Below are 15,675 nucleotides of genomic sequence, written 5' to 3'. Positions count from 1 at the left end.
CACCAGCTTGCATTCCCACCAACAGTGTAGGAGGGTTCCCCTTTCTCCGCATCCTCGCCAGCATCTGTCATTTCCTGACTTGTTGATTTTAGCCATTCTGACTGGTGTGAGGTGATATCTCATGGTGGTTTTGATTTGTATTTCCCTGATGCCGAGTGATATGGAGCACTTTTTCATGTGTCTGTTGGCCATCTGGATGTCTTCTTTGCAGAAATGTCTGTTCATGTCCTCTGCCCATTTCTTGATTGGATTATTTGTTCTTTGGGTGTTGAGTTTGCTAAGTTCTTTATAGATTCTGGACACTAGTCCTTTATCTGATATGTCGTTTGCAAATATCTTCTCCCATTCTGTCAGTTGTCTTTTGATTTTGTTAACTGTTTCCTTTGCTGTGCAAAAGCTTTTGATCTTGATGAAATCCCAATAGTTCATTTTTGCCCTTGCTTCCCTTGCTTTTGGCGTTGTTCCTAGGAAGATGTTGCTGCGGCTGAGGTCGAAGAGGTTGCTGCCTGTGTTCTCCTCAAGGATTTTGATGGATTCCTTTTGCACATTGAGGTCCTTCATCCATTTTGAGTCTATTTTCGTGTGTGGTGTAAGGAAATGGTCCAATTTCATTTTTCTGCATGCGGCTGTCCAATTTTCCCAGCACCACTTATTGAAGAGGCTGTCTTTTTCCCATTGGACATTCTTTCCTGCTTTGTCGAAGATTAGTTGACCATAGATTTGAGGGTCTATTTCTGGGCTCTCTATTCTGTTCCATTGATCTATGGGTCTGTTTTTGTGCCAGTACCATGCTGTCTTGATGATGACAGCTTTGTAATAGAGCTTGAAGTCCGGAATTGCGATGCCACCAACGTTGGCTTACTTTTTCAATATCCCTTTGGCTATTCGAGGTCTTTTCTGGTTCCATATAAATTTTAGAATTATTTGTTCCATTTCTTTGAAAAAGATGGATGGTACTTTGATAGGAATTGCATTAAATGTGTAGATTGCTTTAGGTAGCATAGACATTTTCACAATATTTATTCTTCCAATCCAGGAGCATGGAACATTTTTCCATTTCTTTGTGTCTTCCTCAATTTCTTTCATGAGTACTTTATAGTTTTCTGAGTATAGATTCTGTGTCTCTTTGGTTAGGTTTATTCCTAGGTATCTCATGGTTTTGGGTGCAATTGTAAATGGGATTGACTCCTTAATTTCCCTTTCTTCTGTCTTGCTGTTGGTGTAGAGAAATGCAACTGATTTCTGTGCATTGATTTTATATCCTGACACTTTACTGAATTCCTGTATAAGTTCTAGCAGTTTTGGAGTGGAGTCTTTTGGGTTTTCCACATATAGTATCATATCATCTGCGAAGAGTGATAATTTGACTCTTCTTTGCCGATTTGGATGCCTTTAATTTCCTTTTGTTGTCTGATTGCTGAGGCTAGGACCTCTAGTACTATGTTGAATAGCAGTGGTGATAATGGACATCCCTGCCGTGTTCCTGACCTTAGTGGAAAAGCTTTCAGTTTTTCTCCATTGAGAATGATATTTGCGGTGGGTTTTTCATAGATGGCTTTGATGATATTGAGGTATGTGCCCTCTATCCCTACACTTTGAAGAGTTTTGATCAGGAAGGGATGCTGTACTTTGTCAAATGCTTTTTCAGCATCTATTGAGAGTATCATATGGTTCTTGTTCTTTCTTTGATTGATGTGTTGTATCACATTGACTGATTTGCGGATGTTGAACCAACCTTGCAGCCCTGGAATAAATCCTACTTGGTCGTGGTGAATAATCTTTTTAATGTACTGTTGAATCCTATTGGCTAGTATTTTGTTGAGTATTTTCGCATCTGTGTTCATCAAGGATATCGGTCTATAGCTCTCTTTTTTGGTGGGATCCTTGTCTGGTTTTGGGATCAAGGTGATGCTGGCCTCATAAAATGAGTTTGGAAGTTTTCCTTCCATTTCTATTTTTTGGAACAGTTTTAGGAGAATAGGAATTAGTTCTTCTTTAAATGTTTGGTAGAATTCCGCCGGGAAGCCGTCTGGCCCTGGGCTTTTGTTTGTTTGGAGATTTTTAATGACTGTTTCAATCTCCTTACTGGTTATGGGTCTGTTCAGGCTTTCTATTTCTTCCTGGTTCAGTTGTGGTAGTTTTTATATGTTTCTAGGAATGCATCCATTTCTTCCAGATTGTCAAATTTATTGCCGTAGAGTTGCTCATAGTATGTTCTTATAATAGTTTGTATTTCTTTGGTGTTAGTTGTGATCTCTCCTCTTTCATTCATGATTTTATTTATTTGGGTCCTTTCTCTTTTCTTTTTGATAAGTCGGGCCAGGGGTTTATCAATTTTATTAATTCTTTCAAAGAACCAGCTCCTAGTTTCGTTGATTTGTTCTATTGTTTTTTTTGGTTTCTATTTCATTGATTTCTGCTCTGATCTTTATGATTTCTCTTCTCCTGCTGGGCTTAGGGTTTCTTTCTTGTTCTTTCTCCAGCTCCTTTAGGTGTAGGGTTAGGTTGTGTACCTGAGACCTTTCTTGTTTCTTGAGAAAGGCTTGTACCGCTATATATTTTCCTCTCAGGACTGCCTTTGTTGTGTCCCACAGATTTTGAACCGTTGTATTTTCATTATCATTTGTTTCCATGATTTTTTTCAATTCTTCTTTAATTTCCCGGTTGACCCATTCATTCTTTAGAAGGATACTGTTTAGTCTCCATGTATTTGGGTTCTTTCCAAACTTCCTTTTGTGGTTGAGTTCTAGCTTTAGAGCATTGTGGTCTGAAAATATGCAGGGAATGATCCCAATCTTTTGATACCGGTTGAGTCCTGATTTAGGACCGAGGATGTGATCTATTCTGGAGAATGTTCCATGTGCACTAGAGAAGAATGTGTATTCTGTTGCTTTGGGATGAAATGTTCTGAATATATCTGTGATGTCCATCTGGTCCAGTGTGTCGTTTAAGGCCTTTATTTCCTTGCTGATCTTTTGCTTGGATGATCTGTCCATTTCAGTGAGGGGAGTGTTAAAATCCCCTACTATTATTGTATTATTGTTGATGTGTTTCTTTGATTTTGTTATTAATTGGTTTATATAGTTGGCTGCTCCCACGTTGGGGGCATAGATATTTAAAATTGTTAAATCTTCTTGTTGGACACACCCTTTGAGTATGATATAGTGTCCTTCCTCATCTCTTATTATAGTCTTTGGCTTAAAATCTAATTGATCTGATATAAGGATTGCCACTCCTGCTTTCTTCTGATGTCCATTAGCATGGTAAATTCTTTTCCACCCGCTCACTTTAAATCTGGAGGTGTCTTCGGGCTTAAAATGAGTTTCTTGGAGGCAACATATAGATGGGTTTTGTTTTTTTATCCATTCTGATACCCTGTGTCTTTTGACAGGGGCATTTAGCCCATTCACATTCAGGGTAACTATTGAGAGATATGAATTTAGTGCCATTGTATTGCCTGTAAGGTGACTGTTACTGTATATGGTCTCTGTTCCTTTCTGATCTACCACTTGTAGGCTCTCTCTTTGCTTAGAGGACCCCTTTCAAGATTTCCTGTAGAGCTGGTTTGGTGTTTGCAAATTCTTTCAGTTGTTGTTTGTCCTGGAAGCTTTTAATCTCTCCTTCTATTTTCAATGATAGCCTAGCTGGATATAGTATTCTGGGCTGCATGTTTTTCTCATTTAGTGCTCTGAAAATATCATGCCAGCTCTTTCTGGCCTGCCAGGTCTCTGTGGACAAGTCAGTTGCCAATCTAATATTTTTACCATTGTATGTTACAGACTTCTTTTCCTGGGCTGCTTTCAGGATTTTCTCTTTGTCACTGAGACTTGTAAATTTTACTATTAGGTGACGGGGTGTGGGCCTATTCTTATTGATTTTGAGGGGCGTTCTCTGAACCTCCTGAATTTTGATGCTCGTTCCCTTTGCCATATTGGGGAAATTCTCCCCAATAATTCTCTCTAGTATACCTTCTGCTCCCTTCTCTCTTTCTTCTTCTTCTGGAATCCCAATTATTCTAATGTTGTTTCGTCTTATGGTGTCACTTATCTCTCGAATTCTCCCCTCGTGGTCCAGTAGCTGTTTGTCCCTCTTTTGCTCAGCTTCTTTATTCTCTGTCATTTGGTCTTCTATATCACTAATTCTTTCTTCTGCCTCATTTATCCTAGCAGTGAGAGCCTCCATTTTTGATTGCACCTCATTAATAGCTTTTTTGATTTCAACTTGGTTAGATTTTATTTATTTTATTTCTCCAGAAAGGGCTTTTATATCTCTCGAGAGGGTTTCTCTAATATCTTCCATGCCTTTTTCGAGCCCGGCTAGAACCTTGAGAATTGTCATTCTGAACTCTAGATCTGACATATTACTAATGTCTGTATTGATTAGGTCCCTAGCCTTCGGTACTGCCTCTTGTTCTTTTTTTTGTGTTGAATTTTTCCGTCTTGTCATTTTGTCCAGATAAGAGTATATGAAGGGGCAAGTAAAATACTAAAAGGGTGGCAACAACCTCAGGAAAATATGCTTTAACCAAATTAGAAGAGATCCAAAATCGTGAGGGGGGAGAAAGGGGATAAAAAGAGGTTCAAAAAGGAAGAAAGAAAAAAAAAAGAAAAAAAGAAAAAAAAAAGAAAAGAATTTAAAAAAAAGAAAACACCTAAGAAAAATATAAAAAAGAAAAAATATATGTATTAGATAAACTAGTAAAAAATCATTAAAAAAGAAAAAGGTAACAGTTAAAAAAATTTTACCCGAAGGCGAGAAAAAAAAACAAAAAATGAAAAAGAAAAAAAATTAAATTAACTGCAAGACTAAAAAAAATCACAGGGAAAAAGCCATGAGTTCCGTACTTTGCTTTCTCCTCCTCTAGACTTCTGCTGCTCTCCTTGGTATTGAAACCGCACTCTTTGGTAGGTGAACTTGGTCTCGGCTGGATTTCTTGTTGATCTTCTGGGGGAGGGGCCTGTTGTAGTGATTCTCAAGTGTCTTTGCCCCAGGCGGAATTACACCGCCCTTACCCGGGGCTGGGGTGAGTAATCCGCTCGGGTTTGCTTTCAGGAGCTTTTGTTCCCTGAGCGCTTTCGGTAGAGTTCCGGAGGACGGGAATACAAATGGCGGCCTCCTGGTCTCCGGCCCGGAGGAGCCGAGAGCTCAGGGCCGCACTCCTCAGTGCGTGCTCAGAGAACTGCGCCCAGTTACTCCCGCCTGCCTGACCTCCGGCCGCGCTCCGAGCTCACCGAGCCTGCGACCGGTTCAAGGTCACCCCGAGCTGCGAGCTTACTGTCGGCTCTGTCTCTGTAGCCGGCTTTCCCGTTCCAATACCCGCAAGCTCTGCGACACTCAGACACCCCCGATCCTTCTGTGACCCTGCGGGACCTGAGGCCACGCTGACCCCATGTGGGCTTTGCCCCGGGTAGCCTCTGGAGCGATGTCCCTCAGCGGAACAGACTTTTAAAAGTCCTGATTTTGTGCGCGTTGCTCCGCCGCTTGCCGGGAGCCGGCCCCTCCCCCCGGGGTCTATCTTCCTGTCGCTTTGGATTCACTTCTCCGCCGGTCCTACCTTTCAGAAAGTGGTTGTTTTTCTGTTTCCAGAATTGCTGTTCTTCTTCTCTTCGATCTGCCGATGGATTTTCAGGTGTTTGCAATCTTTAGATAAGCTATCTAGCTGATCTCCGGCTAGCTGAAGTAGTCTCAGCTTGCTACTTCTCCGCCATCTTGACTCCTCTCAAGGCAATTTTTATATTGAGGAAACATAGAAGTGAAGCTACTATAATATAGAGGAGACCTCAACGATTCTCACAGTGCCCCAATATCCCAGTGTAACCAACAGAACTAAAACACACAAAATGTACCACTTAAATAAAAAGCATTTTTGACAGACAGAGAGAAAATATCAAGAAAGTATCAAGAGGGGCCGTGAACATCTCATTCACTCACACCTCAGGATACCAGCTTCCTGCCGGGTGGGAGATAACCAGAGCCTTAGAAATGTAAAGGTTTCGATTTATTTTATTTTTATTTTTTTAAAGGTTTTATTTATTTATTTGACAGGCAGAGATCCCAAGTAGGCAGAGAGGCAGACACAGAGAGAGAGAGGTGGAAGCAGGCTCCCCGGGGAGCAGAGAGCCCGACACAGGGCTCGATCCCAAGATCCCAGGATCATGACCTGAGCCGAAGGCAGAGGCTTTAACCCACTGAGCCACCCAGGTGCCCCTCAAGGTTTCAATTTAAAAACTTAAAATGTTTACACGTTTATATGGATTCAAAACTCAAAAAATATAAAAAGGCAATTTTTTTTTGAAAAAGACTTCTCCCCTCCCAATAATGTAATGAAGTTTAAACACTCATTTAGATATTTGATAATTTCATTAAAGGCCCATTACCCATTACACGGCAACTACAGCATGAACACTAATACTTGTATAAATGGCAGGTATTCATACCACTTATTTTCTGTTTCATACTATATATTTTAGCATCTAATTATGTTAACTTGAGCACTCAAATTAGTATTGAGTTAAACTATTTTCCAACTGGTTTCTGCCTATAAGCACTGGCTTCTTAATATGGTTGAAAGCTCTTTGGGATCAATGATGTCATTGTATACTACTTAAATATCCTTAGGTAATAAATAAATGAACAGCTACATTAATTCAATAAACAAAGGGCCTATATTGGTTCATATCCACTGAACTTAATAAAATAAGACAGTATCATCTTTTCAAGCATGTTATTGCCATAAGCTTACCTCTCACTGTTCTCCTCCGCAGTATCCTGCATTTTAGAGGATAGTCCTGTGTATCTGTCACCTGTCAGTTTTTCTTCTTCTAGGCCTATCCTATTACCATTGTATTTTTCAGTCATTATTTTGGTTGGTGAATGATCAAAAGCAGGACATAAGTCTTCCTTAGAAAGTTCTTTCCACCGTTTCTAGGTAGGGAAAAGAAGTGAAAAACAAATGGAAACACTAAAAGTTTACTTTTCTTTAAATAAAAAGGATATACAAATTGAAATTATATATTCAACTTTAAGAGAACCCTGTGATGCTAACAGAAGAATGAAAAAGGTATCTTACCAAAAGCTCTTCTAGATGTGCCTATTTTAAATTTGAAATGTAAAAATAATAAAGCATTTAATATTTATGTATAACACTAGGCAGTTGAATATAATAATCTTAATGAAATTAAAGCAGACTTTAACCTATTGAGACAAACTATAGTAGGACCTCACAAAAATATTAGTCATAGTTAGTGAGATTTTAGCCAGAGCCAGATTCTGCCGGACTCGTAACCCACAGGTATGTTAACACTGGAAACAGTGACCAAGACGCACTTGAATGTGATTTAGCATCTCCTTGTTCCTTGCCCATCTGGTCTAACAGAGGAACAACAGTGAGATCTCCAGGCAGTTCTCTGACACCAGAGGACCTTAATTTGTTTTCTTCCAGCTATGCTAGTAGCTCCAGGTAAGTCAGTCCACCATCAGGTTAGACAAAACTATGAGAGCATGCCTAGACTTGAGGAGGCAGGATTTAGAACAAGATCAAGAGAAATTCCATACAAGATCAAGCGAAATTCCATTTCCTTCTTCTATGAAACAGGCTGTCATCACCTACTTTGACAGCTTATTGTGACTAATGATATAACATATCTAGCAACATGTCTGGCAAATGTCAGATTCTTTTGCCCTCACTGCACCATCCCTAGGGAGAGAGGAAGAGATGCAAAGTATATCTGGGCCCCTGAAAGCTGAAGGCAGTCACAAAGTGCTAGCCAGGGAGTGAGAAGGCAAGTACACCTTCGGCACGAGGGACCTCTAGCTCCTCAAGTCCTTCAAGGGCTGCAAACACAACCATGCATCTCCAAGCCAGGGACAAGAGTAGGAGTGGTGGCAGTAAGAGCCAACAGTTTTGATTATCTAGGACTCTGACACAGGTCAAAATGACCTCTTGGGGACAGGGGTGATCTCTCTTTGAAGATCTTACCACAGAAGCAAGGAGCCTGGAACCTAATAAATAAGACTCTACAACTTCTTGCCTGAGGACTTTAAGGATTTTGAACACAGATCTAACAATGCAACTCACACTTGTCTGGAACTTAATGGAACACTCTTTCCCTGGAGCTGCTCTGGTACAAAATGGCATTGTTAAAAACAACGCTTGTGTATGGAGATCATTAAAAAAAAATCTTTGGAAAACTCATGGGTACACTGATAAATTAGTTTCTCCTTATTTCATCTTCCTACAATAGAGGAATTAAAGAAAAAGGCATTTTTACCACACTCCACCTTCCCCATATGTAGCTATTTAATTAAGATGCATACTTAATGTATCTTTTTTATAGTAGTTGATTGACAAAAATTTCAAGAATGCAAAATTCTGTAATTTGCTACATCTGGAGGGCAGTGAGTAGGAAAGTTTGGTCAATGTGACTAGAAGATGAAGAATATGTAGAGCCTGACTCTGAGAGCTGAGGCCAGAAAGGAAGTGGACCTCAAGGAAAGACGTCTCCGAACTGATTTTAAGAATCACTGGGATGGAACCCACCACTCCTGAGCAAGGACCTAAGAGGCCGCAAACCATACCCAGAAAGAGTGTCTTGCCAATACTTGAGAAAGTGCTATAACGGAACCTAAGAGTAAGAGGCTTTCACTTTAGAGGACTATGTCAGTTTTCTTTCTTGCCGTTTACCATTTCTGTTACTCAGTCCAGACAGCATTTTGTATACTGGATGCATGTGGGGCAACTGGTCAAGCACGGACTACAGCCACACTGACCTAATGCTGCAGCTGCACTGGCTTTTAATCCTCAGAAGAACCTCAGGAGGTAGGGTCTACTACTGTTACTATCATCACCCCCCTTCTATGGAGGAGCTGGGGTGAGAGAACAGAAGTGACTTGCCCAGGCTAGGCAGCTAATGAACAGAAGGGCCCAAATTTTAATGCTATAATCCCTCATGGTTATTTGTATCTCTGAAAAGCTTATCAATTTCCAATACAAGATAGTTTAAGAAAGTACCCAATAAAAATTGCTCAACTGTCTCCAGAATTTAGGCTGTTTTTGTTTTTGTTTTTTTTTTTAAATTTGATTCTTCCCTGGGGACCTAGTCATAACAACCTGACCTTAATATTTGGACAAAACTCAACAATGTCAATAAACAAAAGACAATGACAAAACTCAAACCTTAACTGGACCACTTTCCAGAATCTGCAACAAATCTGGAATCTGTCAACAAGAAAAGGACTCAACAAAAGGGACAGGGGGTGGGGTGGAGAGAAGGAGATATTTAATGCTAGTCAATTTAAACAAACAAACAAAAGGTAGCGTCATTTTGCCTTGTCTCTGGGCAGCAAACTCACTCAACTTTGCCTTCCCTGTAACCCACAAGCAAGCAAGTACTTTGAAGTCGCCTGCCTTGGCTTGTCACTGCTGCCTGGGGAAGCCAAAGAATCAGTACTGCACTCGGCTGCAAATTCATTCACGCTGTCCTCCTGAGGCCTGGAGTACAGGCATCTGGACTGAGAGTTTCTTATCGTCCCAAATCTACACTCCCGCTGCACCATGCTCCGGCCTGTCACGAGCTGCTATGAGCAACACCCCAAGCGCCACCTGCAACCCCACACACTTCTCACTGAAGGAAGTCCCTCGAAGGAGCACTGGAAGTGATGTCATTAAACTTGAAACCCACTGTAAGTACTTCAACAGCAGCATCAAATTACCAGTGGCAGATCTTAAAACACCAATTCTGAATTGCCAATTGAGATATGTTACTCTGCGAGGTTTTCTGGAATCATGGATACTGGGTATGTGCTAATCAGTGATACTACCAAGAACTATGATGTCTTTTTATGCCCAACCTTGTGCCAAGAAAGACGTGAGGTAAAGGATATAGTCTCAGAGACAACCAGAAGTTATCTGTATTTATCCAGGTAAGTCAAGATCATTGGAAATTTCCAAAAACAAATACATGCTGTGTGATTATAAATGCATACGTGTACTAACTGATTTCAGAAACAACAGCTTTAGAGGTGAATATTAACAGCACTCCTGTACCGACAGGTTCTAAATCACTTTGTATCTCCATAGGTCAGAAATTGTCATAGAAAAATTAACATAAAACTGTATCCAATAAGGAAAATACCACTCACGTAATATAAATCCAAATGAAGACTGAAGGTGAAGACAGTTGTCTCCTTTAGGAAAAAGTACCAGAAACAAAGAAACAAGGCTCTGGGGCTGCAGAACACACAGTTCTCTGAAGACACGCAGGTTCAGGAAGCATCAGCACCCACAAGCCCAGCCACAGTGCTCACACCAGAAAGAAGCTTCCTTCTTTCATCTTACAAATATTTCTTTCCCCAAAATTCAGAGGTAAAGAAGAGGAGGTAGACATATGGAAAGAAAGAAGAGTCTTTTTATAAATTGGCTATCCTACCCTCGTAGGCCAAAAGAGATACTTTTTTTTTTTTTTCATCTGACAGACAGAGGTCACAAGTAGGCAGAGAGGCAGGCAGAGAGGAGGAAGCAGGCTCCCTGCTGAGCAGAGAGCCCAATGCGGGGTTAGATCCCAGGTCCCCAGAATCATGACCTGAGACGAAGGCAGAGGCTTTAACCCACTGAGCCACCCAGGCACCCCCCAAAAGAGATACTTTTATGAGTCAGTTATATTCATGAAGTTTGAGACACCGACATTAACTTTGGATCTTATGATTTAGGATTTCAGAGAACTGAACTTCTCTTAGATTTTTATTTTAAGCTAAGATTCTAGAACAGTATTGTCCAGTGAAATGTAACTGAAGTGGCATATGCAATTTTCAAATGTCTAGTAGTTGTGTTTAAAAGAAGATGAATTTTAATAATATGTTTTATTTAACTCAATATAAATATTGTCATTTGAATATATAATTAATATTTTAAAAATTACTGAAATATTTTATACTTTATCTCCCTGTATTTCATCTTCAAAATCTGATATATTTTTTTTTAAAGATTTTTTATTTATTTATTTGACAGAGAGAGATCACAAGTAGGCAGAGAGGCAGGCAGAGGGAGAGAGAGGAGGAAGCAGGCTCCCTGCTGAGCAGAGAGCCCGATGCGGGACTCGATCCCAGGACCCTGAGATCATGACCCGAGCCAAAGGCAGTGGCTTAACCCACTGAGCCACCCAGGCGCCCCTATTTTTTTTTTTTAATTTAAATATTTTATCTATTCATTTGACAGACAGAGATCACAAGTAGGCAGAGAGGTAGGCAGAGAGAGAGGCGGAAGCAGGCTCCCTGCCAGAGAGCCCGATGCGGGACTCGATCCCAGGACCCTGGAACCATGACCCCAGCCAACGGCTGAGACTTTAACCCACTGAGCCACTCAGGTGCCCCCAGTATGTGTTTTATACTTTAAGCAGATCTCAAATCAGACTAGCCAAATTTCAAGTACTCAGTAGCATGTCTGGTGAATGGCTTCAGTATTGGATAGCAAAGTTCCAGGCAGAGAAAATTATCCAGGTAAAACAAATCCATATTCGTTTACTCATTAATTATTCTTATAATAAAAAAAATTATAGCACCACATAAACTGCAGGTACCCTTAGACCATTTCTGTGGAAACTGACCCCTTCAAATGGGTAATAGGCTTTTCTGATCCTGAGTACCTGAAAAATACAGAGATGTTGCCAACATCCTACATGAAGAAGGGGCAGAGAATGCCTTGGGTTAGCACGGAATACTAGCTGAAGCTACATGGAGAATCTGATGACTATAATGTACCACATAAACTGAAGCAAACAAACAAAAAATTCTCCCAAACCACAAACTACACCGTTATAATAATAATAAAAACCATAATAAATTATGTTAATAAAATTCACCTCTGTAGTGAAAAAGATCCTCAAAGTAAGTGAGTATATATTCTGAAACTAAGGAAACATGAAAAAGTTTTAAAGTGGAGGGAGGGAGACTATCCAAAGGACAGCACATTTGCCCCACAATTAGTCTGTAAGAATGACCAGGAAATAAGCAATGAACAACTAGGGAAGCTATAAGTGCCTGAAAAAAGTTTGGTTTAACTACTTAACATTTTTCCAATCAACTCCAAACTGGAGAAAAGTTCACAGAGATTATAAAAAAGAGAGAGAGAGAGAATGAGAGACACACATACACACACATTTTCCTAATCTTAAACATCTGAGATAACTTTTACTTCTTCTGACTCACTGTTCACTGCCAAGCAAACCAAGTGTTCCCAAAGTCTGACTTCTGAAGAAGGGTGTCATGTTTTGTGGGCCTAATCTACACGTTGAGTATTTTATGGACGGGTGCAATGTTTCTCTTCATTAAAGATTTACTCCTGTTCCTTGGTTTGCCTCTCTATTTTTTTTCTCCTTTACTTATTTGTTTCTTAAATTCCACATACGAATGAAGTCATATTGTATCTGTCTTTCTCTGACTTACTTTGCTTAGCATTATACTCTCTAGTTCCATCCATCTTGTTGCAAATGGCAAGATTATGAGCCTCCAAAATTTTACTGAGAATAGTTTGTCTTGAATAGTTAAAATAATACTAATGATCAGAACAAAAGTTAGCTGAGAAAATTGCTTAAGAATATTTTAATGCCTCTGAAATCTATACAACACTTAACTTATATTTAATTCCACTACCACGGATGGTCTGAGTTATTTAAAAAAGCCTTATTCAGAATATTTGTCTTGCCTCACAGAAATTAAAGAGCCAGTATATATGTTCATAAGAGAAAGAGTTTTTGTCTACTTATGTCCAATACTATAGGACAATAAATGTTACTTCTGTTTCTATTTTATATTTTATGTTAGTACATAACATATTTCAGATAACCAGTCTTTGAACCTAGTTTTTGCAAATGTGGAATAAAAATATTTTCATGAGAGCATAGCCAGCAAGCAGAGAAACATAACTTTCTATTGAAACTTCATTACATCTGTCATAAGTATTCAAGCTGCTCACTGTTAACAAAATTAAGCATCTATTATATAAACTAAGTGTTCTGTAATTGCAGATCAAGCTTCTAATGTGCTAAAATGACCAAAATTCTCTGGTTTACTTTAATGCTTAAACTAATTTCCTTATACGAAAATTCCACTTTAATAAAATCTTGTTCCCACTAGGGCTTTTGAGTAACAGGAAAGATTTAACATGAGACTGAGGTATATAGGAGGACATGAGCTTAAATTTTACAATTTTAAGATGGCCAGCTGGGTTTTCCACATGAATGGAAATATGCTTTTTGGAAGGAACAAGTACTTCAGTGGAGTACAGCCATTATTTGATGCTCATCATATATAATACAAAGGTATTATTTATTTCCCTAAAAAAGTTTACCTGTATATTTGAATCTCCCTTTATAAATTTTCCTCCTTCTATTATAGTCATATATGAAAATCTGAGTTGATCTGGTGTCTGAATAAGTCCCATTCGATATTTCCTCATATTCAGTAACAGTTGTTTAATGTTAATATCATCTCCTTTTTCCATCTGCAAGAAAGGTAAAAATTATTCAAGCCTTTTGTTGTTAGGAGTCCAGGAAAGAGAAGCAATACAGGACAGCTAGCTGCTAAGCATTCTGCAGTGTGCAGTGGGTCTCCCCAAGAACAAGAAGGTAGCACTGCAGCTGTAACTCTTTCTGCACAGAACAGCTACCCCAACCAACCACCTTTCCCACACCCCAACTGTTCAAGCAGTAGATGGAGGCCTTTAATTGATACACAACTGATTCCAAACCAATCACAGTAATGTTATTTACTCTGGCCAGTGTTTGTCTAAGGAAGAGCTTAGGAACAGTTCCAGCTTAATGTAAAGATAAATCCAATGAGATTAGTGTTTTGTTTTGTTTGTTTTTTAAAGGTCTTGACAGAAGTAAATCTTCTTTTTGCCCAGTGCCCTTCTGCCTTCATGTCTGTGTCCATCAGCCCTCTAAAGATGGTGGAGAAGGAAGACAGGAAAAGCCTAAGTCCACAAGGACACTGTTAAGTCCCTGCACCAGCTTCGGACTATCCATCCCATATTTCAACCAGCATAACCCTCAGCCCCGCTGAAAAAGAATAAAGTGGGAGTTATATCTGTCAGGGAATAGGCACAAACACACAACCCAGTTTTTAATAGTCATTCACCAGTAAGTGTATAGACAGTAGAATATTTTGTTAAATGTGTTAAAGTTCACTTTAATGTAACAATCAGTTTAAGATTTTATTTTATCTGAGAGTGCAAGAGTGTGAGCGTGGGGCAGGGGGGGTAGAGGGAGACAGAGAGAATCTCAAGCAGACTCTGCACCGAGTGCACCAACGAGATCATGACCTGAGCCGAAACCAAGTCAGACGCCTGACTGACTGAGCCATCCAGGTGCCCCAACCCAGTTTTCTTTTAAACTTTTTAAATTTTAATTTTAAATTAAGTGTGCTCTGTGCCTGACATGGTGCTTCAACTCATGATTCCTAGATCAAGAGCTGCATGCTCTACTGACGAAGCCATCCAGGCATCCTGTAACAATCCAGTTTTTGAATGAAGTGTGTATTACTTACAGGCAGAGTAGTGAAGCAATACAGTACGTGTACAAACATTCAACCCTTCCTGTGCTCCAGAGATGCCCTATGCCCCAAATAAGGAAAAAATGGATATTCTAAAAAGAAAAGGCATGTGCCTGTATCCAGACTGGGCTGGGAATGGGTTGGTGGAAAAAGAGTACAGCCCTTGGGGGACAGAGATTGGAATCTCAGGGGAATAATAATACCAACATTTACTGAAAGCTTAGAAAATACCAGGGACCCTAAGTGTTCCAAATGTATTAAATCATTTAATTCTCACCACAGACCCGTGAGGAAAATTTTATCATTATCCTTAGTTTGTAAATAAGGAAACTCAGGGCAAGAGACATGTTGCTTGAGCTGGAAGGAATTCAATATTTTATGTCAATTTGTATTTGAAAAACAAGGAAGGGGAAAGACCTATTATTTCTGTAATATAAAGCTATCAGGGGGGAAATAAAAGTCTTCTTGGAGATCTCTAGAATCATCTTGGATAGAGCCCCACCACTCACAAACAAGAGGCAGTTTTTAAAAGGGTATAAGTGAAATTTTTTTAGGTTTTTCTGAAAAAGGCAGAAGTTTAAGTTTTGAAAATCACAGTTCTGGGATATTGACATTTGAGCTTACTTCTGCCAAGGAAAACAATAAAAAATTAAACAAGACTAAAATCAGATCATCAGCAGCACTTACCAGAACAAGACAGGTATCTACTAGAGAAAAGGTGCCTGACCGCCCAATGCCCGCGCTACAGTGGATCACTGCGGGCCCGTGTTCAGGATTCAAGGAACCAGACTCTCTCACTTTAAATAAGAAATTGAGAAATGAAGCTGGTGATTCAGGGACTCCAAAATCTGGCCAGGTAGTATAATGAAAGTGAGATATTGTTCTGGTTTCACCACTCTAAAAAAGTGAAAATCAAGGGAAAAGTTAGTTCTAATTTCTTTTTGATGAAAAAAAACTACTATGTGTTTTGTGTTAATGTGTTTAATACCGTGATGTTTTTGTTTGGTTTTTGATAATCACTCACACAAGTCGGGAGTTCTTCAGGAGAATATGGAATTTATTAACGATAGTACCTCTAAAACATTATTTTGCAGGCATGTCCTAAGCTTTTTATGTAGTAAGTCAACCTCT

The 15,675-nt window shown here is 39.5% G+C and overlaps 1 protein-coding gene across 5 annotated transcripts in view; it reads right to left on the bottom strand.

The window, feature by feature from the left end:
* Positions 1 to 15,675, bottom strand: part of PTPN2 (protein tyrosine phosphatase non-receptor type 2) — an 86,809-nt gene that overhangs the window by 12,629 nt on the left and 58,505 nt on the right. For 4 of the 5 annotated variants that reach the window (XM_004742672.3, XM_004742670.3, XM_004742671.3 and 1 more), the window contains 3 exons: positions 15,232 to 15,441; positions 13,343 to 13,495; positions 6,743 to 6,924 (listed from right to left, as the gene is read on the bottom strand). In XM_004742672.3, coding sequence (XP_004742729.1) covers positions 6,743 to 6,924; positions 13,343 to 13,495; positions 15,232 to 15,441 — 545 coding nt within the window. The remainder of the gene's footprint in view (positions 1 to 6,742; positions 6,925 to 13,342; positions 13,496 to 15,231; positions 15,442 to 15,675) is intronic. The other variant, XM_004742673.3, reaches the window with a different exon arrangement.

The sequence above is a fragment of the Mustela putorius genome, unplaced genomic scaffold, assembly GCF_011764305.1.
Source record: "Mustela putorius furo isolate JIRA1106 unplaced genomic scaffold, ASM1176430v1.1 tig00003858_pilon_pilon_pilon, whole genome shotgun sequence".
NCBI classification, from domain to species: Eukaryota; Metazoa; Chordata; class Mammalia; order Carnivora; family Mustelidae; genus Mustela; species Mustela putorius.
Note: the sequence above shows the minus strand (reverse complement) of the source record. Positions and strands in the feature narration are given on the sequence as shown.